Below are 25205 nucleotides of genomic sequence, written 5' to 3' on the forward strand. Positions count from 1 at the left end.
GAGTGTATTTATTGGAGAATCTATATTATTTTTATTTTTTTTTTTCATATTTATTTATAGAAAAACTTCACTTCATTTTGGCTCCTCTCTCAAAAGTCCCATAAATAAATCGGAATAAATAATAGTCCGACATATAGTCGGTGGACAGCTGACGATGAGAGCTCTATTCCGGCACCGGTAATCGGAGAATCTCCGGCGACATTCCCTCCGGAAAGCGGTTTCCCTTCGAGTCGGTTCTCGGCTCCGGTGACACTCTCGGCCTCCGCTCGTTTTCTCTCACTGCGACTATCTACTTTCTCTCTCTAAACCTACTCGCATCCGCCCGTGTCCGCCTTGCGGAATCTTCGGCCGCGGCATTGTCAGAGCTTCGCATTGCTTCGACACTGTAAAGCTTCTAACAGTACTTTCAGTAGCATTACTCATTTCTGCTTTTCTGGTTTCCCTTTCGATCTCACCTTTCGAAGGCAAATCGAATCTGATTTTCGATACTCCCCCCCTCCTTTTTTTTCCTTGGGATTATTCTTTTGTTTTTTCTGCTCAAATTTCAGCTTTTTACCAGAGTAATTTTTGTGTTGAGATTCTAACGTTTAGTTCTTATTTCTACTGCTATGATTTTGTTTACAATATAATCGTTTCTACTGCTCAAAAACGCCTGTTTAGCATTTTTTTAAAATTATTTTTGGAGATATTGAGTATATTCATTTTAGCTAAATATATGTAATTGGACCGTTACAATTAGCTATTTTTTTCACGTTATGTTCCTCCTCTTTGTTTCCACTTGGGAGTTCTTTATGCTTTTCTGGGAATAGTTGATGTGAAGTTCGTGAAAATTTAAAGTGAATGGTAAAGTTTGGGGGGTGTTTCTTTCATAAACCATGGAATCTGTTTTCTTCTGCAGATCTAGTCGATTCATTATTTCCTTTCTTCTTTTTGTCCTCTCCGATTTGCTTCTGATTGTGTAAATCAGGACTTCTGTAATGGAGCCATGGAGGTGTAAATATATGCAAGGTTTTATTTTTTGCTCTATTTTAGTCGGTAGATTTTGGTCGAAACTGTAGTAGATTCCCACTTCTCTTGGTTTACCTTCATGTTGCATAGCCACTACTATTTTTACTGGTTTTTCATATCTTAAAATGCAAAGCCTGCCCCTTTCTGGATATGGAGATAGGAAGTAGCAAATTGAGATTAGTCATTTAGGCCAATTTTTTTTTTTTTTTTTTTTTTTTTTTTTTTGCAATGAGATTTACTCTTTTAAATGTTATTATATTTCAGCTGAGATGTATGCTGTTCAGAATGGCAAAAATCGCGGTCTTGAGAAACCAATTCCAGGATGTTTGGGAAGAATGGTAAACCTTTTTGACTTGAATGGCAGTGTTGCAGGGAACAGGTTGCTCACAGATAAACCTCATAGAGATGGTGAATCCTATTTTCGTATTTCTCTTCTTTGATATGTTGCCTCTGTTATTTTAGTTTCCTAAATGAGGGACTGAGGGTTGCTTGCAACTAGTAATAATTACTTCTCCAAATGGAGTTGTAATTATCCCCAGAGTTCATAGTTGTCCTGTAGGCTTATTCTTTGACAGTGTGATTGAACTGACATACTGTAGCATAAAGTATGAAATGCTAAAAGAACTGCATTATGCAGAAAAGGCTGCTTTTCCTAGGCTTGTTGAACTCATTTGTGTGTAATTGATTTTGAAGGTTCCCTCTCGAGGAGCCAATCAGATGTGGCAAGGATGTCTCCAAGTGAGGATCAAATTGAGGATAAAGAGGTATATCTTTCAGTTTGGTAATCAAGAATAAGCAGCATGGGGTTTTTCAGAGCTCATCTTTAATGCTGGTTTATATTTCTTTGAAATGGTACGTGCAGATTGTGTCTGAATTGAGGAGAAATAATTCAAAAATGAAAGCAAATGGAACACCAATGAAGATGCTTATAGCAGAAGAGATGTCCAAAGACATGGCCTCCAAGCATAATCCACCTAGTGTTGTAGCCAAATTAATGGGGCTTGACGGTTTTCCATCTCAGCTACCAGTTTCTACTGCTCAAAGAAATTATTCTGGAAGGAATGCACAAAGTGCTAAGGGTACACCTTTGAATAATTTCCACCACAGAAGTGGATCCTTAGACACGCAAATGGAGTGTGAGTTTTATCAATATCCAGAGCAGAATGAATGCAAAGATGTTTATGAGGTTTGGCAGAATCGACACGATATGAACTCCGTGAGAAGTAAATCACCCCAGATGGGAAGACATAATGAAACTTCAACCGACAAGGTGGCTTTTGTCCGTCAGAAGTTCATTGAAGCAAAATGCCTATCTCTAGATGAAAAATGTCATCACTCTAGGCAATTCCAAGATGCATTAGAAGTTTTGAGTTCAAACACCGATTTGGTCCTTAAATTTCTGCAAGAACCAAAGCCCATGTTATCTGAGCATATATATAATTTGCAGTCTATTCCTGCTCCTTCTGAGAACAAGCGGATAACTGTTCTTAAACCATCCAAGATGGTCGATAATTGCAAATTTATTGGAACGGGGAAGAATGAAAATGTGACTAAGAGAACCAACCAGGTCAGCCAAGTGAACAGAATAGATAAAACCCATCCAGATCTTTCGTCTCCTGCAGCTAGTTGGAAAACTGACACTAGTGTCACTCAACCAACTCGAATAGTAGTACTAAAACCAAGCACTGTTAAGTCTCATGAACTCAAAGCTTTGAGTTCCCCACCTTGCACATCACCAAGAGTATTACATGGAAAAAAGTTTGTTGGTGTTCCCGAAGATAATGATGCTCAAGAATCAAGAGAAGTGGCAAAATCAATCACACAACAGATGCGTGAAAATTTAGCTGGGCATCGAAGGGATGAAACATTGCTTTCTTCAGTGTTCTCAAATGGATATATTGGTGATGAGAGTTCATTCAACAAGTCAGAAAATGAGTATGCAGCAATGAACCTCAGTGATTCAGAAGTCATGTCACCGATGTCTAGGCACTCGTGGGATTACATTAATAGGTTTAACAGTCCTTATTCTTGCTCCTCCTTGAGCCGTGCATCTTATTCTCCCGAATCATCTGTATCAAGAGAAGCAAAAAAACGACTTTCTGAAAGATGGGCCATGGTGGCATCTCATCGAACTCATCAAGAGCAGAGACATCTCCGTAGAAGCTCTAGTACTCTAGGTGAGATGCTTGCTCTTTCTGATGCAAAGAAGGCAGGAACAGCTGAGGGGGAGGGCGAAAAAGAACCTAGGGACTTGAATTGCTCTCCAGTTGAGGATACAAATAATATGCCAAAGAATCTCGTGAGATCAAAATCTGTTCCTGTATCTTCTACAACATTTGCTTCCCACTTGAATTTGGACACTTCACAACCAGAGACAGCAATGACAGATGTTCCCAGAGAAAAAACAAAGGAAAGAAGCACAAAGTCATTGCTAAAGGGGAAAGTTTCGAGTTTGTTCTTCTCAAAGAACAAAAGACACTGCAAACAAAAGCCTAGAACAGATGAATCTCATTCTGGTGGAAAGCTTTCACATTATATTGCAAAAGTAGATAACAATAGAAGTGAATGCCTCAATGGCACAGGGCTTGATTGCTCATCACGTGATCTGCATGAATCATCAGGTGAAGCAACTTCTCCGGATTTGGTTGAAAAGCAAGGCTTGATTTCTTCAGAGGTAATTCAGCATATATTAGCGAGCCCATCTTCTATGTGGTTGACTTTTATTAATTTCTTTCCTAATTTTATTTTATTTTTAAATAATCCCATGCTTTCAAGTAGACAACTTATTTCCACACTCCACCTATACTTTTCAAATTTATCCTATTTTTGTTCTTTCATGTTTTATTGTCTGTTTATTTTGCTTTCTCTATCAAAATTGAATTTTGTCAACAAAGATAAATGGAGTTGGCATGACTTCTTTACAAAATATTTAAAACTCAAAGGAAAAAAATTGTGATAAATTCTGCAGTTTGGACTGTCTTTGCCTTTCGGAAATCCGAGTGAGAACCACGATCAACCAAGTCCTGTATCAGTTTTGGAGACATCATTTGAGGAGGATGAACATTTAGCACAATTATCACTTGGGAATATCAAGGCAGACCGTCGTGGTAAATTCTTTCTTCAGATTGCATGAATTCTTCTGTTTCTTTTTAATATGTTTTCTGATTGCTTTCTTCAAACAAACAGGGGGGGAGTTGCCTTTTCAGCCCATTAGGTCCAATCTAATAGACAAATCTCCTCCAATAGGATCAGTTGCCCGTACTCTATCATGGGATGATTCTTGTGTAGATACAGCCACTTCATCATATTCACTTAACCCACCAGTATCAATGCAAAGGACCGAGGAAGAAGAACGAGAATGGCTCTTCTTCATTCAGACCTTACTATCCATGGCTGGTTTCGATGAAGTACAATCTGATTCACTTTCATCCAGATGGCATTCCCCAGATAGCCCACTGGACCCATTACTAAGGGACAAGTACATCGATTTGAATGAGAAAGAAACACTGCATGAAGCAAAGCGAAGGCAAAGGAGATCAACTAGAAAGCTTGTGTTTGATTGTGTCAATGCGGCACTGATCGACATAGCTAACCGTGGGCCAGACACTTGCCACAAAACCGTTGCTTTTAACACCATCCCAGATGACGGTTCTTCAATTATATCAGTGGACCAGGTGTGGGGAAGGATAAAGGAATGGTTTCCTAGCGCGGTGGGATGCCTCTCGGACGATGGCGTTGACGACAACAACCTGACCGAGAGGATGGTGAGACAGGAGGCGGTCGGGAAAGGGTGGCACGAATACTTGAGATTAGAAGTGGAAAGTATAGGAAAGGAAATTGAAGGAAAATTGTTGGAAGAGATTGTGCTGGATGCTGTGGTTGGATTGGCAGATACAATGTGAATGCACACCTCATCTTCAGGTCTTCTCTAATGTATTATTTTCAACTCCATAACTCTCTTCTTTTGGCTTATTATTGTGTTTCACCAGAATGATGCTTCTGCTCACCTAAGTTTCTCTTTGGTTGCAAATTTTCTGTAGTTTTATTTAGAGTAACTTTTGGCTAGAGACCCCTCCACATTGTTGAGCATATAATATAATATAAACATAAATGTGCAGTCCAACTATCAGTTTAGGCTTTTAGTTGAGATGAAGCACATGTTTCAATTTGGTATCAGAGTCATCCACTCGATAAAAAAAGAGAGACTATGATCCACGTGTCGTGTTGAGCAAACCAAGTTTTGCAATGTGTTAGACTCTACCTCAATATATGAGAACCTAGGCCTTAAGTATATTATAAGAGTGGCATAGGTTTGACCAAAGTCTTATATATATTATTATTCTGGGTTTCCATCATTAATCCACGTGGAAAAGAATTATATATTGATATGGATTTTCATCAATAGCTTATGTGAGATGGGTTGGATCAAGTAGACTATTAACTTATGCATGATACACACAAGAAAAGACGGATCGAAGAACTTTATCTTTTTCCAAAAAAATAAAAATTAATAAGTTTATTGGTTGGCCAATTTGTAGTAACCAGTGAATTAAAAAAATTATTGTCGTTTTCAAAAAAAATAAAAAATTATTGTCATGTGAGGTTGTGTAAAACGATTTTAATTAAAAATAAATAATATATGTAACTTTATCTTCATATTCAAATTAAAGATTAATAAACGGCTATGATCATACAAGAACCATTGACTAGTTTAGAAGCAAAAATTACATTTATTTAAAATGAACAAATTGATTAAGGATATTTTAATTTTGAAGTTTACATTGAGTGGACATAATAAAGTAATATTATTACACAGCTTTCAATTTCTTCTCAATTTTTTACCATTGACATATCCTGATTCATATAAAGTAAAGTAAAAAAAAAAAAAAATTGAGTCACAATTTTTATAAACTTTATTTATGCTTTATCAATGATAAAATCACGACATGTAATCAACATTATCCTCAATAAAAATAAATCTATAGGTAAAACATTATCCTCAATAAAAATAAATCTATTTGTAAAGGGAAAATGATATATGTACAGTATGGGTACTTTCTGAAGTTCAGTATTTACAAGAACAGTGGTTGACAGTTGGCAATGTACTTGTTTTTATGATATGATTGCCCCGACACATATATAAACAAACGAGCAATCATCACATTATTATTGGCTATGCTCACCGTTGAAAGTCTCTTCAATTGCCCTCCTTGTTTTTTTTTTTTTAATTTTCTTTAAATGCCACCATTTCAAAGATTTCAAAAATATTAAATTTTGGTGTCAGAATTGTGGGCCAGTTATGTACTTTTCCTCTTTTTTCCATTATTATTATTATTATTATTATTATTATTATTATTATTATTGTTATTGTTATTGTTATTGTTATTGTTATTGTTATTGTTATTGTTATTGTTATTATTACAACTACTGCTACTTTGTTAATAATATAAATTAAAATAAATTATTATGTACTTATAAAAATTTTATTTTATATTTTTATACTTTATATATATTTGTTTAAATTTTATTTTTGATATTTTTAATTTTTTTCAAAATAATTTTAAAGGGCATATTAACAGTTAATTGCACACTCTTCATTCACTCATACTTACAAATTAAATTAATCATCTAGAAATTTATGTTTTTGCTTCTCATGTAATTTTTATGTAGTATAATTTTTTTTGAATATTTGTATAATTTGAATTATTTTAGTTCAGATTTTATATAAACAACTTGATGGAATTTGACCTTTTATTTTTGTTACTCCGTATTTTTTAATATTTGAAATTAATTTATATATTGATAGAAGGGAATAATTGTGAAAAAATAATATTTATTAATGAAATAAGATATTTGTTTATGTGATTTAAAAGTGAGACTTGTTTTGAATAGAGTTATACTACATGGATTCTAAATCTTTACTCTTTTTTTTTTGAATGTCCACGAGGTGTCCTGAGTAGGCCCTTTTAACAGGAGTCACCTTTAATTAAGCCCGTACCATACTCAGACCAGAACTAAAGGAATGGTAATCTACTGAGCTAGCCTCCCGTTATGCGCCAATGCTTGAACAGGACCGTTTACCTTTACCAAAAGAAAGAAGAGAAATTGGGCCATGTTTCCCGAGAGAGGCGCCTTCTCTCAGGCCAGCAGTCTTCTACTTCTAGTCGACTGCTCTATGACGGGCTTCCCTGTTTCCTGGGCTCTGCTCGCTCGTATACGCTCCGACCCAGCAAGTAATAATTGACAAGACATATGAGCCTTTCCTTGCCTGCATTAAGAAAAAAAATTGAAATAATGAATCAAGATCTAGATGGAGGGTTGGTTTGGCCGCAATACTTCTTCGTGAATCTCCAAACAAAAATTTTATTTTAAGTCCGAATACTCATAAGCTTAGGGACGCCTCTCGTTCCTCTTCCCCCATTTTAAAAACGTTTCTCACCCCCCCCATATTCAGCTGGAACTTTCGCTATCCGATTGGAATCGCGAAAGTTCTTTCAAGAGAAAGGATTTTTCTTGTTTAAGAAAAGCCTCTTTTTGTTCCAACTCCAGCATTTCCAGAAACTCCAGGTCGCGCTGCTGTTTCTCCATAGTTTCCTGCAAATGTAGTTGGTAAAAGCCTAGAAAATGGTGTTGCTCTGTAGCAAACACGCTATTCTAGAAATAGGAAGAATGTCGGTGTAGAATAAAACTTGTAAGAATATTGGACAGGGTGGTATGGTTGAATTCATAAGGCTCCAAGGCAGAATTTTTAATTACTTATAGTTGGAAATCGGTAAGAAAAAGCAAATGAGCTTCCCTACCAAAGAAGAGCATCTTATATAGTTGAACGATTTGTTCCTTTTAGCTTAACAACAACAAAGAAACTCTTTCTAAATAACCAAGGAAGACGCTTATAGTCTTTAGACTTATACTCACGCACAACGGCTTCTTATTAACATATAGCTAAGTAGCGTTAGAAGCCGTTGCTTGTTTTTTATAATCTTAGGAACACATCTCGATCTCTAAAAAGGATCGAAATGCTATATCAAAGAAATAATCACATAATAAGAATTATGCGAAGTTCTTTCTCTCTTTATTTATGATAATTGGGGGGACGCTCTCTATTTCTTCCCCATCCGCGAGGGAAATTTTCATAGCTCCTCGCTGGAATCTATAAACTCTTATAACTCTTAAGAACTCGAAAGCACCTTATGTAGACTCTAAGGCTACGATCTTTATATGTTTTGGCCACGTCCGTTTCCGCTCCGAAGAAGAAGGTTTGGATCTTTCAATCTTATGTCGTGAGGGATATGACCTATGTTAGGTCCATAAGATACCACAGCTTTTGGTGTTCTATGATTCACCTCCGAATAATGAGTAGGTAGTTCGATCCTTTTTATTTTTATCTTCCTAGTAAACTTCTGGGGGGATGCGGAGCAATAGGTCGAATTACTATATAAAGAAGAGTTGTCAACTATAGGACTTCTTATTCGAGTAGGAATATTTCGGTTTTTCTCGTTCCTTCTATTCGATAAGAATAGGGATTTTAAATGATACAAATTCCTCTTCATTCTGTTGTGCTCAGCGAAAGAACTACCTAAGCATACTTTTTCGGATCCAAACTTCTTTGTTCTTTCTAAGTATTCTTCTTGCATAGCAGAACGCAACCGGAAATTTGGTGATTTGCCTATTCTTTTTCCGATATAGCTCCTTATTTCTTCACCGCGGGTTCTCGCATCATTTTCTTTAAAAGATATTATATCACCGTGGGAGAGTTTAAAATGAGTAATGTTTACCATTCCATTATTCACACAAATCCTTCGATGACTTATCGGCTGCCTTGCTTGAGGAATAGTTTCACAAAAATGGAGACGAACCGGAATAACGTCCGATCTTGTTTCTGGATTGAGGAGAAAAGGGATATATGAAGTTCGTTTTGTTCCTCTGTGCATCTCTGTGATGGGTAAATTTCCATAAAAAAGGGACAACTTTCGTGTAGTTTGTAATTGGATGTAACTGTTAAGATTTTTTCTCGAATAAATCTTTCTCTTAATAGATCTCTTCTTGTTCCTCAATCTTCCGAGAATACGGCGTTGTATTATTGTAAGTTTTCTGTTCCAAACATTTCCTGAAAGTAGACGACAAGTTTTAAATCTTAATGCAGGCATTTCATATCTCGTTGAATCATTCTTGATTCCACACCGGGGCTATGGGAATCGAACCCAACAATTCTTCCACGACCCCTATTCTCGAACGAACGACCTCCTTTCACTTCACACCAATTCCATCTCGATGAATGGAAGAGAACTTCTTTTTCTACTTACCATAGCCAATAGTAAGTTTATAAAGCGTGAACGTGAGAAGGGAGAAGAAAACTCTTAGAACTCGAAAGCACCTTATGTAGACTCTAGGCTACGATCTTTCGTCTCTTATGATCTTTCTAGTTAGAGAGAAAGATCACTCCTAAAAGCAGCCTTATCAACTATACGATACCACCGCATTTTCATCGATAAAAGATCTTATTAGCTTATGAACAAAGTCATTGATAGTCATATTAAATCACCCCTTCACTCTTCTCTTATCTAACGAAAAAGAGAAATCTCCTGTTAAAAAAAAGAAAGAACTGTTAACAGTTAAAACTCCGGATTATCACGTCATTCGTGTTGAAGGCGAAAGCTAGCAAGTAAGCTAGCCTATTAGCTATTCTAGCCTAGGATCGTTGTCGGGAAAGTTCAAACGACGTCCAAGCACCAAAAGGCGAGGTTCCGAGGACGTAACTAGAGTGAATGACCCACACAGCATCGATTGATTTCAGACATCATTCTACGGAATTTTCAGATCTTAAGATCAAGGGGCATAGCAATTCAATATAAATTAGAAGAGAATGATAAAGAGAATAGTCATTAGATCCGGACATAGCCATTAAAAAAAAACTCTCCTTACTGGAAGATCTTTCCTATGAAGGTGGGAATGACTAGCCGACCGAAGCTACTATCCGCAAATCATTAACTCCTAAACTCCAGAACTAAAGGAATGGTAATCTACTGAGCTAGCCTCCCGTTATGCGCCAATGCTTGAACAGGACCGTTTACCTTTACCAAAAGAAAGAAGAGAAATTGGGCCATGTTTCCCGAGAGAGGCGCCTTCTCTAATGCCAGCAGTCTTCTACTTCTAGTCGACTGCTCTATGACGGGCTTCTCTGTTTCCTGGGCTCTGCTCGCTCGTATTTCCTTGCCTGCATTAAGAAAAAAAATTGAAATAATGAATCAAGATCTAGATGGAGCTCACACCGAGTCGGCCCAATTAAGGGGCAAAGTGCTGGCCATATTGGTTTCTCCATACAAGGGGGGGATCGAACTCCCGACCTCCTCTTAAGGGGCAAGAGTGCCGAGCCACTCACGCCAACCAAGCTGGTTCTAAATCTTTACTCTTTCACTTTTACTCTATGACGTGGGAACTAACAAGAGATGATAAGTTATATTCATCAGGTGGTCCTAAGAAAAACGTCAAGTAAAGTGTAAAACTTGAGAGTCCAAGTAATATTTCGATTTTAAATATGAGTTGAAATTGTATACTAGGATCCACTTTTATAAATGCATATACTTTTCGACCCACTTTACACTTCCAATAGTATATAGCCCCGCATAATTTGCATTGATTGAACCGATTTTTTTTTTTAAAAAATGGGTACATGTACTTTTCTTTGATATTCTCTAAATAACGATGTTTTTGCCATTAAATGTTCATCTCTTAACATTGTAATAAAATCAATTTTATTCACTTACTATAACAATATAACTCCATCCAATGTTAAAAAATAATAATATACTCCCATGAAAAGGGTGGCCAAGTGAGTTGAACATAATTGTTTGTACCTGAAAGTCAAATATTTGATTATTATCAACACCCTCCTAATCAAATGGTCACATAAAGTCTTTCTAGTGTATGATTTGTGAGGTATTAGACATGAAGGTAGTTTATTATAAATATATGTGTACTTCTCTCCAAGGTGAGAAAAAATTGGATTGTGCACATGGGAATTCAATGGCCGAAAAAACAAGAACATAATTAATACTAAATGATTTACTGCTCTAATAATTGTAAGGAAAATATTTTTAATGTGGGGTATGTTTTGTCTGCATCAATCTTACGGACGACGAAAAGTCTCTTTGGACTTTATCTCTGAACAAACTCCTTATGAGTTATGAATCCATAGCCCACATAACATTTTTGTGGAAAAAATTATATATAATATTCAAATCTTTTTATAATATCTTTCTATTATTGTGTTTCATAAAACTTTAAAAAAAAAAAAGAAGAAGAAGAAGAAGAAGACAAAGTCATTTTGATATGGTATAATTTTTCTACAGTATAACCATTGTACTGAGTTTGAAAGAGTTAGGGATCGTTTACTAATTGTAGAATTTCTCCACTTTTCCAGAAAATTATAGAATTAAATAATAGAAAACAGTAATTTTCCTAAAGTTAGAGGTCACGGTTCAATTACAATTTACATTTACATTCTTATAGTGTCTATATGCTTTTGGTTAAGAAATTAGCATGGAAATGGCATTCGAGTGGTTCAATTAAGACATTTTTTTAGTGGGGTTCACTGCTAATATGAGTTAGGTCATAGCGCATTCGAATTCACTTAGAGATAAATTTTGTATATTTATATATACTAATTAAAAGGTATAATGAGTAAATGAAAATTTGTCTCACATTGAAAATAAATGAGTATTTAATTAATTTATTTTTTTGAAACACAAGGAGGATTTAAATTAGTATAAATAAATTTCAAAATTTTAAAGAGTTTGAATTATGTTATTAGAAGGATTTTTTTTTTGGAGCAAAAATAAAAAAACATTACATTAAAACTAATTAAGTCGTTTTCTTCTACTTTATAGCCTAGATTCTAATAGAATGTAACGTTGCCTCAATATTAAAGGTAAGTTTACTAAGTTACTAACATTGAATTGAAAACGAACTTTACAAAAATTAAATCAATATGAATGGCACTAATCATGAAAGACCTTCACGATCATAGATTTTTTTTTTTAAAGCATTAGTTTCTTCTAAAGAAGTTGAAAGAAATTAAAGTGTATGATTTGATAGCAGCGGATAGATAACCAATCAAAAAAAATAAATTAGTGTCAATTTATAAATAGACATGTATGATTTGATAGTTAGGGGCGGTTTAGAAATCTAAAAAATAAAATTTGAAAATTATTTTTTAGGATTTTATTTTGTGAGTTCAACTATTCAAGAAAAATAAAATTAATGAAAAATGTTCATTATGGTCAAAGAAAAATTATCACTTTATGAATAAAATGTTTTTAAGATTTTTACACAAATGATATTCTCTGGATCACACTACTTCACAGCTCGACTCTTTCACTCACTTTCTCTAGTTAATATTATTATGTTTTTTTTTTTATATTACAATTATTATGATTATTAATATCATTATAAAAGAGTTACTATTTTATAATAAATAATTTTGTGATAAAATTTTGTTTATTTTTTTCGAAGAATGAATTAAATAGAAAAATAAATTGATGACTTTCAGTCAAACACTAAAAAATGAAAATATTTTTTTAAAAAAATAAATCATATTTTTCAAATTTCCAAATCCAACATTAAGATATTCATGTGATACATAGCCTTTTTTTCTTTTTTTTCTTTTTTTAAAGGAAAGGGGACCTAAGCAATAATGTCGAGATTATAAATGTAGCACAATTTTGGAAGGAAGACCAATAATTAATATAGAAATTAAGGATGGTATGCCAATTTGTTTATGTATCTGTTTGACATATACTAATTGCTATTGCTTTTTCAATTTTTCTTTTTTAAATTTAAGGTAATGTTCCAATTTGAGAGATCGCCCGTCAACAAACTAGAGAGTCATAGGCGTCCAAATCTATACCTCACAATGAGGTCTAGACATCGGCACAACCACACAATGGACTAAAGCCATGGGTATCCAAATATAATGAAGGTGGCCACCTTCGTCAATGAAATTAGTCCCTGACCATCAAGTCGACAATTATTTTAAGAATAAAAATAAAAATAGAAACTTTTCAAATAAAAAATAAAAGTATTATTAGGGGATTTCGTTGGAGTTGTTGAGAGGTTACTCCGCTGAACACAGATGCTAGACCTTTGCTCACTGCCCACAAGAAGTCCCCTCACTTTGATAGGTTGTTCTCACATTGATGCTGCTGGTCAGACTCATTCCTGGTCTCTTCTCCCAAACTTCACCCATGTGATCACTTGAGCTGACTATGCGGGCGAATTTACATATATCATCAATAGCTGTGAAAGTGCAGGTGGATCAAGGCCGCTCATTTAATTCATATTAGTGTATCACACCCCATGTCAACCAATTAACAAAAAGGGCAAGCCTCTTGCTGTGTACGTATGCATAGGTCTCTCTCTGTGTGTGTGTATATATATACCACCATTGCTTTTTCTTCTCACATCACATTGACAACCCCGCAGAAAGCTACTTGCTTAATTGGCCAACTTTCTCATCACATAAACTACAATTTGACACTTTTTCTTAAATCTTTTTATTTTATGATTCTTAGATAATAGGAAATTTTTGTTATTTTACATTTAATAAAGTGAATTGTGATTCATCTTAGCACATTTTATTTTAAATTGATTATTTATCTATGAATCAACTGATTCAATTCCCTTTTGAATTAACTAAATGAAATTATGTCGAGTGTTACTAAATGAGATTAATCTAGTTGGGTTGGATTTACCTTATAAATACAGTTAGTCAAATAGTGTGATAGTCAAGTCTATGATATCCTCACATGCAAGCAACATAAGTATACCTTTGATTTACAAGAAAGCACCACAATTCTTACCCGAATTTACCTTTTATGTGATCTGAAACTTGTCTTGTGATCCTACCCAGCAAAAGATCATATCACAAAAGACACATCAAAGTAGCGAAAGTTTGTCAGCACATTCCGAGACTCCGGGAGTCCGTCTAACTTGGAGCTTTGTGACTATATAACTAATCCGATAAATTTGGATTGGGGTTGCTTCGTTCCAACATAGGCATACATAGAACTTGATAATCTAGCAAGGAGTAATCAAATTAAATCAAAGAAAACATAAAAAGCAATTAGCACTAATAAGTAATAAGAATGTAGTTATTAGTTAAAGGGCATGTCAAATATAGATATCATCAATAGCTGTGAAAGTGCAGGTGGATCTAGGCCGCCCATTTAATTCATATTACTATGCATCACACCCCATGTCAACCAATTAACAAAAAGTGCAAGCCTTTTGCTGTGTGTATGTATAGGTTTGTGTGTGTGTGTGAGTGTATATATATATCCCACCATTGCTTTTTCTTCTCATATCACATTCACAACCCCGCAGAAAGCTACTGGCTTAATTGGCCAACTTTCTCGTCACATAAACCACAATGTCTGGTAGTCGAGTAGGTTTTAATGTTTTCTTAGTCGCCGCCGTTGTTGCGGTGGCCGCATTCTTTGCGCCTCCTGCGGAGGCGGCGCGTGCGTTCTTCGTGTTCGGCGACTCGCTGGTCGACAATGGCAACAACAACTACCTCGCCACCTCCGCCCGGGCCGACTCCCCGCCCTACGGCCTTGACTACCCAACTCATCGCCCCACCGGCCGCTTCTCCAATGGCTTCAACATCCCTGACTTTATCAGTAAGATTTTTTTTTTCGTACTACTGACTCTATTACATTACATTGTAGTATCTGTTCATCTATATTTTCTTAACTTATTGAACCACAAGTTTCAACATAGTATCCATTCTTATTATGGTTTTTGTGTGATAATATAAATGTTGTTTAAATTTGTTTGGGCAGGCCAAGCTATTGGTTCGGAGTCAACGTTGCCTTACTTGGACCCGGAGCTCAACGGTCAAAAGTTGTTGGTCGGAGCAAATTTCGCTTCTGCTGGAATCGGGATTCTGAACGATACTGGCATTCAGTTTGTAAGTACTGACATTCTAGTATTTAAGGTTCTATATTGTACTTTACTGTGCCTACCGTGAATGAAGATGAAGTTCTTGTCAGAGTCCTTGGTTTATTAATTATTATATCTCGAAAATAGTGATATTTACTGTCATAAATTAAACACCACTACAATGTGTTATGTGTGCTTGACTAAAACCATCTAACTATTAAATGATTACAATAAGATAAACTAATTGTTGCACTTAAAAAACGTCAAATTTGTAATATTGTGGTTATTAAGTAATTAATTTAATTTAGTTGGAATTGTCTCACAAATAAAGAGTTGTAATAAGGACTTTCAATTTTTATTCTCTGATGTGATAAGCATGAATATGACATTTTTATTTTGTGAGCCTAAGAAAAATTGTTTACATCAAAGACTTGAGAGTATGGAGTAACTTTGATACTCCGTATACATAGTATTTTTTACAAATTAATATGTACTAACACCAGGAGTATATCTTAGTGGATCGGATGAAAAACCCTAACAAGGGGCAACATTTTCCTCCTTGACAAAGACAACTTTCTAACTTCTTAATTTATACTTAGAGTGTCAGAACTAGTGGAGGGGTGGGGATGCCAATCACTTTTTTTTTTTTTTTTTTTAACAACTTTTCATTTATTTCTTCCATCAAAGTTTTAAGGTAGTGATAGTGGAGAACTTTAGCATTAGGCACAATCTTTAAACTTTGCCTCCCATAAATTTTGGTTATGTTACTGATTAGTGGATGTTTTTGTACTGTACCTTAGATGTTTGATTAATGTTCTCTGATGTATTTGGTTGAATGTTTTATCCCCAGATAAACATTATAAGGATAAGCGAACAGTTGCAGTATTTCCGGCAGTACCAACAGCGGGTGAGCGCATTGATAGGCGCACAACAGACACAGAATCTCGTGAACAAAGCCCTCGTCCTCATCACCCTCGGTGGTAACGACTTCGTTAACAACTACTTCCTAGTGCCGATCAGCGCCAGAAGCCTCCAGTACAATATCCCCAATTATTGTCGCTACCTCATCTCTGAGTATCGCAAAATCTTGACGGTAATCAACCAAACATTTCTATATATGCATGGACGGACTCCCAGTGGAAGAGATTTATTAGCCTACTTTGTTTGAACTGGTCAACTATACGTGATTTACACTCTTGTAATTCTTTGTTGGTTAATGTCTCAGACTAAGGTCATAATGTGAAATTTTAACTCCACTATACATACAAGATGAGAGATTAACTTAATATACACTCATGAGTAGTGATTCTGAATTTTCCAATCTTCACTCAATAAATTTTTAAGACAATCTCACACAATATTTACCTATTGTATATCAGAGGTTGTATGACATGGGAGCTCGAAGAGTGTTGGTGACAGGGACGGGGCCGTTAGGATGCGTTCCGTCTGAGCTAGCCCAACGGGGAAGAAACGGGCAATGTGCGCCGGAGCTGCAACGCGCCTCCGGTATCTTCAACCCGCTTCTCATCCAAATGATTCAAAATCTCAACCAAGAGCTGGGCTCCACCGTCTTCGTCGCCGTCAATGCGCAGCAAATGCAGAACGATTTCATCCACAATCCGCAGGCCTACGGTAACCCCTCCGAGCTTCCAAAACATTTTCACAAACACCTTGTATGCATGATTCGCTATCCCTAACATCTGATTTGTCTGTGCTTGTGGTGAACTGAACTGAACTGAAACAGGATTTATCACGTCGAAAGTGGCGTGTTGCGGACAAGGACCGTACAACGGGATCGGACTCTGTACACCAATGTCTAACATTTGCCCAAACAGAGATGAATATGCGTTTTGGGATGCCTTCCATCCATCTGAGAGGGCGAATAGCATCATCGTCCGGTCCATTTTGACCGGAACTGATAAGTACATGGTGCCGATGAACTTGAGCACCATTATGGCCATGGATTCCGACGAGTAACCGCCTGTGCAGGCATTTCCGGCCGCCCTACTTACAAGTGCACATTATATTGGGCCGTAGAGTTATATGTTAATATATCATTACTATTAATCTATTATTCCCATATTTCTGTTGCTTCAATTGCTATATAGATCCATAAATCGTTGTTTGTGTGCAGTAGTATTGTATGCGTGTATTGGTTCTCACCACCTCCGATTATATATATTTAAGTACATTTCATTAATCATTATTATTAGGGATAAGGGTCAAATAGGCCCTCAAAGTATACTCAAACAAGCAATTAGACCCTCAATCTATAAAAAGCTTCAATTAACCCCTTTAACTTGTTAGATTAGTGCAATTCAATCAATTTGCCTGTAATCTTCCGGTCAATGATGACATAAGCAACCACATGGATTTAAAAAAAAAAAAAAAAACTAAGATTACCTACGTGGATGCCAACAAACAAATACATATTTATTTGTTAAAACCAAAACAAAATAATTAAAATAATAAATACAAAACCCTAATCTAATCCACAATCGATCACATCTCTCATATTTATTTCCCTTCTGCCATTGCCGTTCCATACCCAAGTGGATAATAAGTACCCATTCAACCCTCCCGGAGCATCGGATTGTGGTGCGGAAGTTTGTGTAGTGTTTCGGTAGCGTAGCGCGGCGGAAGTTAGCGACGGTGGCGAGGCTGAAGTTGAGCGATGCGGCCATTGATGGAGAAGTTAGTTTCAGTCTGGTTTTGAAAGGTGGTTATTCAGTTCCGGAGGACGTTATCCGAAATTCCCAAATTCCAAATGAATTTTCACCCCCTCTGTGCGTACCTTTCTCCATTGACGATTGACGACATCTTTTTGGACTCCTGTTGGTAGGCATCGGCTACACCAAAATCCTTAGCTTGTTAGTAGACGCCATTAACGACTCCAAAAGCTCTATTGGAAGGCACCATTGACGACTCCAAAAGCTTGGTTGGTAGACTTACTGACGACTCCAAAAGCTCTGTCGGTGGACACCATTGACGACGGAAGAAGAGAGTGATAAAAGAGGTGCTCAGGAATTGCAAACATTGGCATAGGTAATATGTTGACTCAATCAATTCTTTGTCTGGTAGTGGGTTTTTTTTTTCTGCTTTTATCAATGTTGGATGGTTTTCTTATATGGGTTCCCACCTTTAAAATATTGATTACTATAATTTGCTTTTAAAATTATAGTTTTTGGGTTTCTTATCAAAGTTGGATGGCTTTCTTATCAATCAATTATAGTTTTTGGCTTTCTTATTAATGTTGAATGACTTTCTTATATTTTATCAGTTTGCTTTTAAAATATTGATTACTATAATTTTTGGGTCTTTTGAAATTTTCTTAATGTTTTTTTATTTGTTCCAGGAAGGTCGATGTGGCTTTTTATCTGGAAATATTTATTATGCAAGGATGATGATGATGAATCTGATCTAAGTAAAAGATATGAGTTAGCATTGAAGAATCTCAAGCTTGAAGTGATGGAAGATCTGAAATTGGTTAATGGTTATTGAATCTGAAATTTCGAAGGCAAAAAATTAAATTTGAGTCACTGATGATTAGTTTAGCAATTGTAGTAGTAAGACTTTTTGTGTATGTAAGTTTAATTTGCAGCAAAATGTGATAAAAATGGGTCTTTGATGCCTTTATAGCACTTTCTCTAAAATGAAATGATGATTACTTTGTTAAAAATCTCCTTAGTTTGTTAATGTTCTGTGGTACAACTTAGGACTAATATGGAATCAAGATTCCAGTAGCACATTTGGTTGTTAGAATCCCTACCAACTGCACTTAAGATTTCACCTTTCAACATCCCTTTTAAGAAACAGCCATCAAGTCCAATAATTTTTCTACACCCCTCTAAAAACCCTCTCTTTAACGCCCCAAAACAAACATAAAATCTTTGGAATACACATGGACTATCAGGGGTAGTTCTATTAGTCTTAACCATTGCTTTGGTACCCGGGTTGGAGTTCATACATTCAACAGCGTAGTCCCTAATTCTATGAAATTGATTCTCAAACCCAGCATTAATGTTCTTCACTATAGCTCTAACTGCTCTTCTCACCATGCTAATGCTCACATTAAGATTCAATTCTGATCGGATATGTTTTTTTAGTTCCATATGTCCAATGGTAAGATCATCTCTTATCTTGTCCTCATACCTGTCTTCAATCCACTTTTGGCTCACAATTCCCAGGGTATATTTTTGATTGCATTTATGCTCAGGTTCAAGTGTTTTCAGCTGAAAACACATGAACCTTTCTTCCCACGAACCATGACAGTGAAATGGACAGGATTTTACACATTGTACAGTTACTCGCTTGGGCTCGTTGTGCACAAAGTGAATATCTCTCTTCGAATAAACTGCATAATTAATCATGGCTTTCTTGAATTGTTTTGCATCATCATACAAGGTACCCACATCTAGTTCATCTGTCTCAACATTAGGATTGTAAGAAGGATGTTTGAATCTATTCTTTGCCTTGTTGGATTGTTCAAATGATACTTCTACATCATCCTTTTCAGATTGATAACTCGGGGGATCATCGGAGTCATAATAATCACTTTGTACTTGCTCATTCTCACCCATTCCTACATCCTCACTTTCAGCATCAACTCTAGCCCACTCAAAATCTGCACTAACAACATCAACAAAGTTGTAATCCTCACCAACTAATCCCTCTTCTTCATCATCCTTATCATCACCTTCTTCTTGTAGTTCATCTACTAAATCATCATCCTCTCGATCAACCTGAGCGGCATGTGAAATACATTCTGGTTGGGTAACCACACCCCCATCTAATTCAAATTCTGATTGGGCATGCTCAACACTTTGTTCTACCATTGGTAAAGCTAAATTTGAAACTATTTGTGCATCATCAATCCCATGCATTCTACAACAAAAACAATGTAACAACAAAGAAACATATAAGAAAACTATGAACCCTCAACCTGAAGTCAGTAAATTTTAAAACAAAGGCAAAACTATACATTTTTTACACAATATATGCACCACAATAAACATGCTATAGTACCAACATAAAAGAAAAAATTACTGACAACATACATTAAATTTGGTTAAATTATACTAACAATTATGTATAACAATTTTAAATGCATTTGAGGACCACAATAATCCAAAATGTCTCCATTATTAACTACAAGGTGGGGACCCATATAAGAAAGCCATCCAACATTGATAAAAGCAGAAAAAAAACCCACTACCAGACAAAGAATTGATTGAGTCAACATATTACCTATGCCAATGTTTGCAATTCCTGAGCACCTCTTTTATCACTCTCTTCTTCCGTCGTCAATGGTGTCCACCGACAGAGCTTTTGGAGTCGTCAGTAAGTCTACCAACCAAGCTTTTGGAGTCGTCAATGGTGCCTTCCAATAGAGCTTTTGGAGTCGTTAATGGCGTCTACTAACAAGCTAAGGATTTTGGTGTAGCCGATGCCTACCAACAGGAGTCCAAAAAGATGTCGTCAATCGTCAATGGAGAAAGGTACGCACAGAGGGGGTGAAAATTCATTTGGAATTTGGGAATTTCGGATAACGTCCTCCGGAACTGAATAACCACCTTTCAAAACCAGACTGAAACTAACTTCTCCATTAATGGCCGCATCGCTCAACTTCAGCCTCGCCACCGTCGCTAACTTCCGCCGCGCTACGCTACCGAAACACTACACAAACTTCCGCACCACAATCCGATGCTCCGGGAGGGTTGAATGGGTACTTATTATCCACTTGGGTATGGAACGACAATGGCAGAAGGGAAATAAATATGAGAGATGTGATCGATTGTGGATTAGATTAGGGTTTTGTATTTATTATTTTAATTATTTTGTTTTGGTTTTAACAAATAAATATGTATTTGTTTGTTGGCATCCACGTAGGTAATCTTAGTTTTTTTTTTTTTTTTTTTAAATCCANTGCTCACATTAAGATTCAATTCTGATCGGATATGTTTTTTTAGTTCCATATGTCCAATGGTAAGATCATCTCTTATCTTGTCCTCATACCTGTCTTCAATCCACTTTTGGCTCACAATTCCCAGGGTATATTTTTGATTGCATTTATGCTCAGGTTCAAGTGTTTTCAGCTGAAAACACATGAACCTTTCTTCCCACGAACCATGACAGTGAAATGGACAGGATTTTACACATTGTACAGTTACTCGCTTGGGCTCGTTGTGCACAAAGTGAATATCTCTCTTCGAATAAACTGCATAATTAATCATGGCTTTCTTGAATTGTTTTGCATCATCATACAAGGTACCCACATCTAGTTCATCTGTCTCAACATTAGGATTGTAAGAAGGATGTTTGAATCTATTCTTTGCCTTGTTGGATTGTTCAAATGATACTTCTACATCATCCTTTTCAGATTGATAACTCGGGGGATCATCGGAGTCATAATAATCACTTTGTACTTGCTCATTCTCACCCATTCCTACATCCTCACTTTCAGCATCAACTCTAGCCCACTCAAAATCTGCACTAACAACATCAACAAAGTTGTAATCCTCACCAACTAATCCCTCTTCTTCATCATCCTTATCATCACCTTCTTCTTGTAGTTCATCTACTAAATCATCATCCTCTCGATCAACCTGAGCGGCATGTGAAATACATTCTGGTTGGGTAACCACACCCCCATCTAATTCAAATTCTGATTGGGCATGCTCAACACTTTGTTCTACCATTGGTAAAGCTAAATTTGAAACTATTTGTGCATCATCAATCCCATGCATTCTACAACAAAAACAATGTAACAACAAAGAAACATATAAGAAAACTATGAACCCTCAACCTGAAGTCAGTAAATTTTAAAACAAAGGCAAAACTATACATTTTTTACACAATATATGCACCACAATAAACATGCTATAGTACCAACATAAAAGAAAAAATTACTGACAACATACATTAAATTTGGTTAAATTATACTAACAATTATGTATAACAATTTTAAATGCATTTGAGGACCACAATAATCCAAAATGTCTCCATTATTAACTACAAGGTGGGGACCCATATAAGAAAGCCATCCAACATTGATAAAAGCAGAAAAAAAACCCACTACCAGACAAAGAATTGATTGAGTCAACATATTACCTATGCCAATGTTTGCAATTCCTGAGCACCTCTTTTATCACTCTCTTCTTCCGTCGTCAATGGTGTCCACCGACAGAGCTTTTGGAGTCGTCAGTAAGTCTACCAACCAAGCTTTTGGAGTCGTCAATGGTGCCTTCCAATAGAGCTTTTGGAGTCGTTAATGGCGTCTACTAACAAGCTAAGGATTTTGGTGTAGCCGATGCCTACCAACAGGAGTCCAAAAAGATGTCGTCAATCGTCAATGGAGAAAGGTACGCACAGAGGGGGTGAAAATTCATTTGGAATTTGGGAATTTCGGATAACGTCCTCCGGAACTGAATAACCACCTTTCAAAACCAGACTGAAACTAACTTCTCCATTAATGGCCGCATCGCTCAACTTCAGCCTCGCCACCGTCGCTAACTTCCGCCGCGCTACGCTACCGAAACACTACACAAACTTCCGCACCACAATCCGATGCTCCGGGAGGGTTGAATGGGTACTTATTATCCACTTGGGTATGGAACGACAATGGCAGAAGGGAAATAAATATGAGAGATGTGATCGATTGTGGATTAGATTAGGGTTTTGTATTTATTATTTTAATTATTTTGTTTTGGTTTTAACAAATAAATATGTATTTGTTTGTTGGCATCCACGTAGGTAATCTTAGTTTTTTTTTTTTTTTTTNCGTTCCATACCCAAGTGGATAATAAGTACCCATTCAACCCTCCCGGAGCATCGGATTGTGGTGCGGAAGTTTGTGTAGTGTTTCGGTAGCGTAGCGCGGCGGAAGTTAGCGACGGTGGCGAGGCTGAAGTTGAGCGATGCGGCCATTAATGGAGAAGTTAGTTTCAGTCTGGTTTTGAAAGGTGGTTATTCAGTTCCGGAGGACGTTATCCGAAATTCCCAAATTCCAAATGAATTTTCACCCCCTCTGTGCGTACCTTTCTCCATTGACGATTGACGACATCTTTTTGGACTCCTGTTGGTAGGCATCGGCTACACCAAAATCCTTAGCTTGTTAGTAGACGCCATTAACGACTCCAAAAGCTCTATTGGAAGGCACCATTGACGACTCCAAAAGCTTGGTTGGTAGACTTACTGACGACTCCAAAAGCTCTGTCGGTGGACACCATTGACGACGGAAGAAGAGAGTGATAAAAGAGGTGCTCAGGAATTGCAAACATTGGCATAGGTAATATGTTGACTCAATCAATTCTTTGTCTGGTAGTGGGTTTTTTTTCTGCTTTTATCAATGTTGGATGGCTTTTGAATGGGTACTTATTATCCACTTGGGTATGGAACGACAATGGCAGAAGGGAAATAAATATGAGAGATGTGATCGATTGTGGATTAGATTAGGGTTTTGTATTTATTATTTTAATTATTTTGTTTTGGTTTTAACAAATAAATATGTATTTGTTTGTTGGCATCCACGTAGGTAATCTTAGTTTTTTTTTTTTTTTTTAAATCCATGTGGTTGCTTATGTCATCATTGACTGGAAGATTACAGGCAAATTGATTGAATTGCACTAATCTAACAAGTTAAAGGGGTTAATTGAAGCTTTTTATAGATTGAGGGTCTAATTGCTTGTTTGAGTATACTTTGAGGGCCTATTTGACCCTTATCCCTTTGTTTGAGTATACTTTGAGGGCCTATTTGACCCTTATCCCTTATTATTATTATTATTAATTACCAAGTCAACTGTACAATCAATTCGATTAGGGTTGTGTCATGCAATACTTACTCTTATACTTTATGCTTTAACATTATATTCTCTCTCCCGCTTTTAAATATGGTGTAGCAATCAAGTCAAATAATGATGAATAGGGCAACTAAGTCAGTTGAACATAATTTGTATGCTGAGCTAATTGCACACATTTTTCTGATCACGTCACCTAAAATAATAATGACTATAATCCAATTGGACCGTTTGATAGAGTAAGAGTCCAATTTTGCATAGGAGATTCAAAATGAATTCAATTAGTTTTATAAAGATACAAAATATCATATAAAAAAATAAAAAAGTCTCACACAGTAGCTCAGTTGGTTTAACAAATCATCTTAAAATTATAATCTAACGTCTTAAAACCTTAAAATTAGTGATGCGTATAAGAAAAAATTGCCAACTCCTACGGTTTTCCAATTAACTTTCGGTTGCGACACGGCGGGGCAATAAGTGGCAGGACCAAATTGGTCGTTTTCGAGCTTTATGTAGTTTTGCTACTGAAATGTCAAGTTAAATACGGATACGCTGACGAGGAAGCAATGGCGGTTCGAGACTCAATTTCTCATTATTATTGGTGGGACAAAGTGCATGAATGCTTGGCTCAAGGTCTTCCATCTAACTACTTTCTCTTGCACCGTACATTAATGCCATTTATTGATATGTGCATGTATGGTCACACCCTTTTTCTTTAATACAATGACAACGACATAACGTTATGAATACCGGGATATAGTGCTGCAATATGGTTGTAATCATGAATTAATAATAATAATAAGTGTGGGTCAATTAATCAATTATGCGTTCACGAGTTTTTACTTATTAGGATTTAGAAGTTTAAGTCTTGTAAATGTGTTGATGTATACTTTTTATTTGTTTTATTAGATGTTTTGTCATTTTAATTTGAATTCATTGTTATAATTCACATAAAAATAGTAATCGATATAAAATAATTGTAATTGTAGTAGTTATCATTCTATAATAATAACTAACAACAACTTATATATATATATATATATATATATATATATATTGTATAGATGTGTGTAAATGTGCCAATAGTGCTACGAGCAGCTTATGATTTCAGATATGTATAGAGAACATAATAGGTGCCTTTTGTTGGCCTTTAAGAACATGAAAACTTGTAATCATTATTTGATGGTATGTACTGGATAAACATTGTTATTATGCAATAGCGTGTAAATTACATAAGTAAATGGTACGATGAAACCTTTATGCCCAAAATGAGTTCGAAAGGCTTGAACTTGTGTGCGCGGGCACGAATGTCGTTCGGAAAATTGGCTGGCCTTGCGGGCATAAGTTATGCCGAATTTCCGAACATTTTTCCATCTCAAGTACCACGCAAACCTTCGAGAGGTCGAGACCTCTCGAAGCAGCGCCGCGGCAACGATGAGTTCGAGACATCGCGAGAGGTCTCGT

At 36.1% G+C, this 25205-nt stretch overlaps 3 protein-coding genes and 1 long non-coding RNA gene across 5 annotated transcripts; 3 read left to right on the top strand and 1 right to left on the bottom strand.

Annotated features, from left to right (window-relative positions):
* The first annotated feature begins 71 nt into the window (after positions 1–71).
* LOC116016483 lies at positions 72–5184 on the top strand. 2 transcript variants are annotated; one of them, XM_031256766.1, is made up of 6 exons: positions 72–385; positions 1273–1416; positions 1702–1772; positions 1871–3682; positions 3977–4115; positions 4195–5184. In XM_031256766.1, exons 2-6 carry the CDS (start codon positions 1278–1280, stop codon positions 4908–4910), a joined length of 2877 nt encoding a protein of 958 aa, XP_031112626.1. In that variant the 5' UTR covers positions 72–385; positions 1273–1277; the 3' UTR covers positions 4911–5184. The 2 variants fall into 2 exon arrangements, with proteins under 2 accessions (XP_031112626.1, XP_031112625.1); XM_031256765.1 differs by lacking the exon at positions 72–385 and adding an exon at positions 827–1008.
* A 9178-nt stretch (positions 5185–14362) lies between these two features.
* On the top strand, positions 14363–17152 carry LOC116016412 (GDSL esterase/lipase LTL1-like). Its single transcript, XM_031256663.1, has 5 exons — positions 14363–14684; positions 14847–14974; positions 15797–16039; positions 16326–16578; positions 16691–17152. Exons 1-5 carry the CDS (start codon positions 14435–14437, stop codon positions 16921–16923), a joined length of 1107 nt encoding a protein of 368 aa, XP_031112523.1. The 5' UTR covers positions 14363–14434; the 3' UTR covers positions 16924–17152.
* A 281-nt stretch (positions 17153–17433) lies between these two features.
* On the top strand, positions 17434–18625 carry LOC116016413. The gene is made up of 2 exons (XR_004097742.1): positions 17434–17991; positions 18302–18625. It is a non-coding gene; the product is annotated as an uncharacterized LOC116016413 (long non-coding RNA).
* A 1248-nt stretch (positions 18626–19873) lies between these two features.
* LOC116016148 lies at positions 19874–22549 on the bottom strand. Its single transcript, XM_031256310.1, has 3 exons — positions 22057–22549; positions 20880–21693; positions 19874–19888 (listed from the first exon to the last, which is right to left on the bottom strand). Exons 2-3 carry the CDS (start codon positions 21690–21692, stop codon positions 19874–19876), a joined length of 828 nt encoding a protein of 275 aa, XP_031112170.1. The 5' UTR covers position 21693; positions 22057–22549.
* Between the last annotated feature and the right edge of the window lie 2656 nt (positions 22550–25205).

The sequence above is a fragment of the Ipomoea triloba genome, chromosome 4 (assembly GCF_003576645.1).
Source record: "Ipomoea triloba cultivar NCNSP0323 chromosome 4, ASM357664v1".
Classification (NCBI taxonomy): Eukaryota; Viridiplantae; Streptophyta; class Magnoliopsida; order Solanales; family Convolvulaceae; genus Ipomoea; species Ipomoea triloba.

Bases quoted from the DNA above. Each gene is read 5' to 3' on its own strand.
- LOC116016483 (XM_031256765.1), top strand. From the start codon at position 978: ATGGAGCCATGGAGGTGTAAATATATGCAAG. The intron at 1,009-1,272 runs GTTTTATTTTTT...ATTATATTTCAG, and splicing joins GAGGTGTAAATATATGCAAG to CTGAGATGTATGCTGTTCAG. The intron at 4,116-4,194 runs GTAAATTCTTTC...TCAAACAAACAG, and splicing joins TATCAAGGCAGACCGTCGTG to GGGGGGAGTTGCCTTTTCAG.
- LOC116016412 (XM_031256663.1), top strand. From the start codon at position 14,435: ATGTCTGGTAGTCGAGTAGGTTTTAATGTTTTCTTAGTCGCCGCCGTT. The intron at 14,975-15,796 runs GTAAGTACTGAC...TTTTATCCCCAG, and splicing joins ACGATACTGGCATTCAGTTT to ATAAACATTATAAGGATAAG. The intron at 16,040-16,325 runs GTAATCAACCAA...ATTGTATATCAG, and splicing joins AGTATCGCAAAATCTTGACG to AGGTTGTATGACATGGGAGC.
- LOC116016148 (XM_031256310.1), bottom strand. From the start codon at position 21,692: ATGCATGGGATTGATGATGCACAAATAGTTTCAAATTTAGCTTTACCA.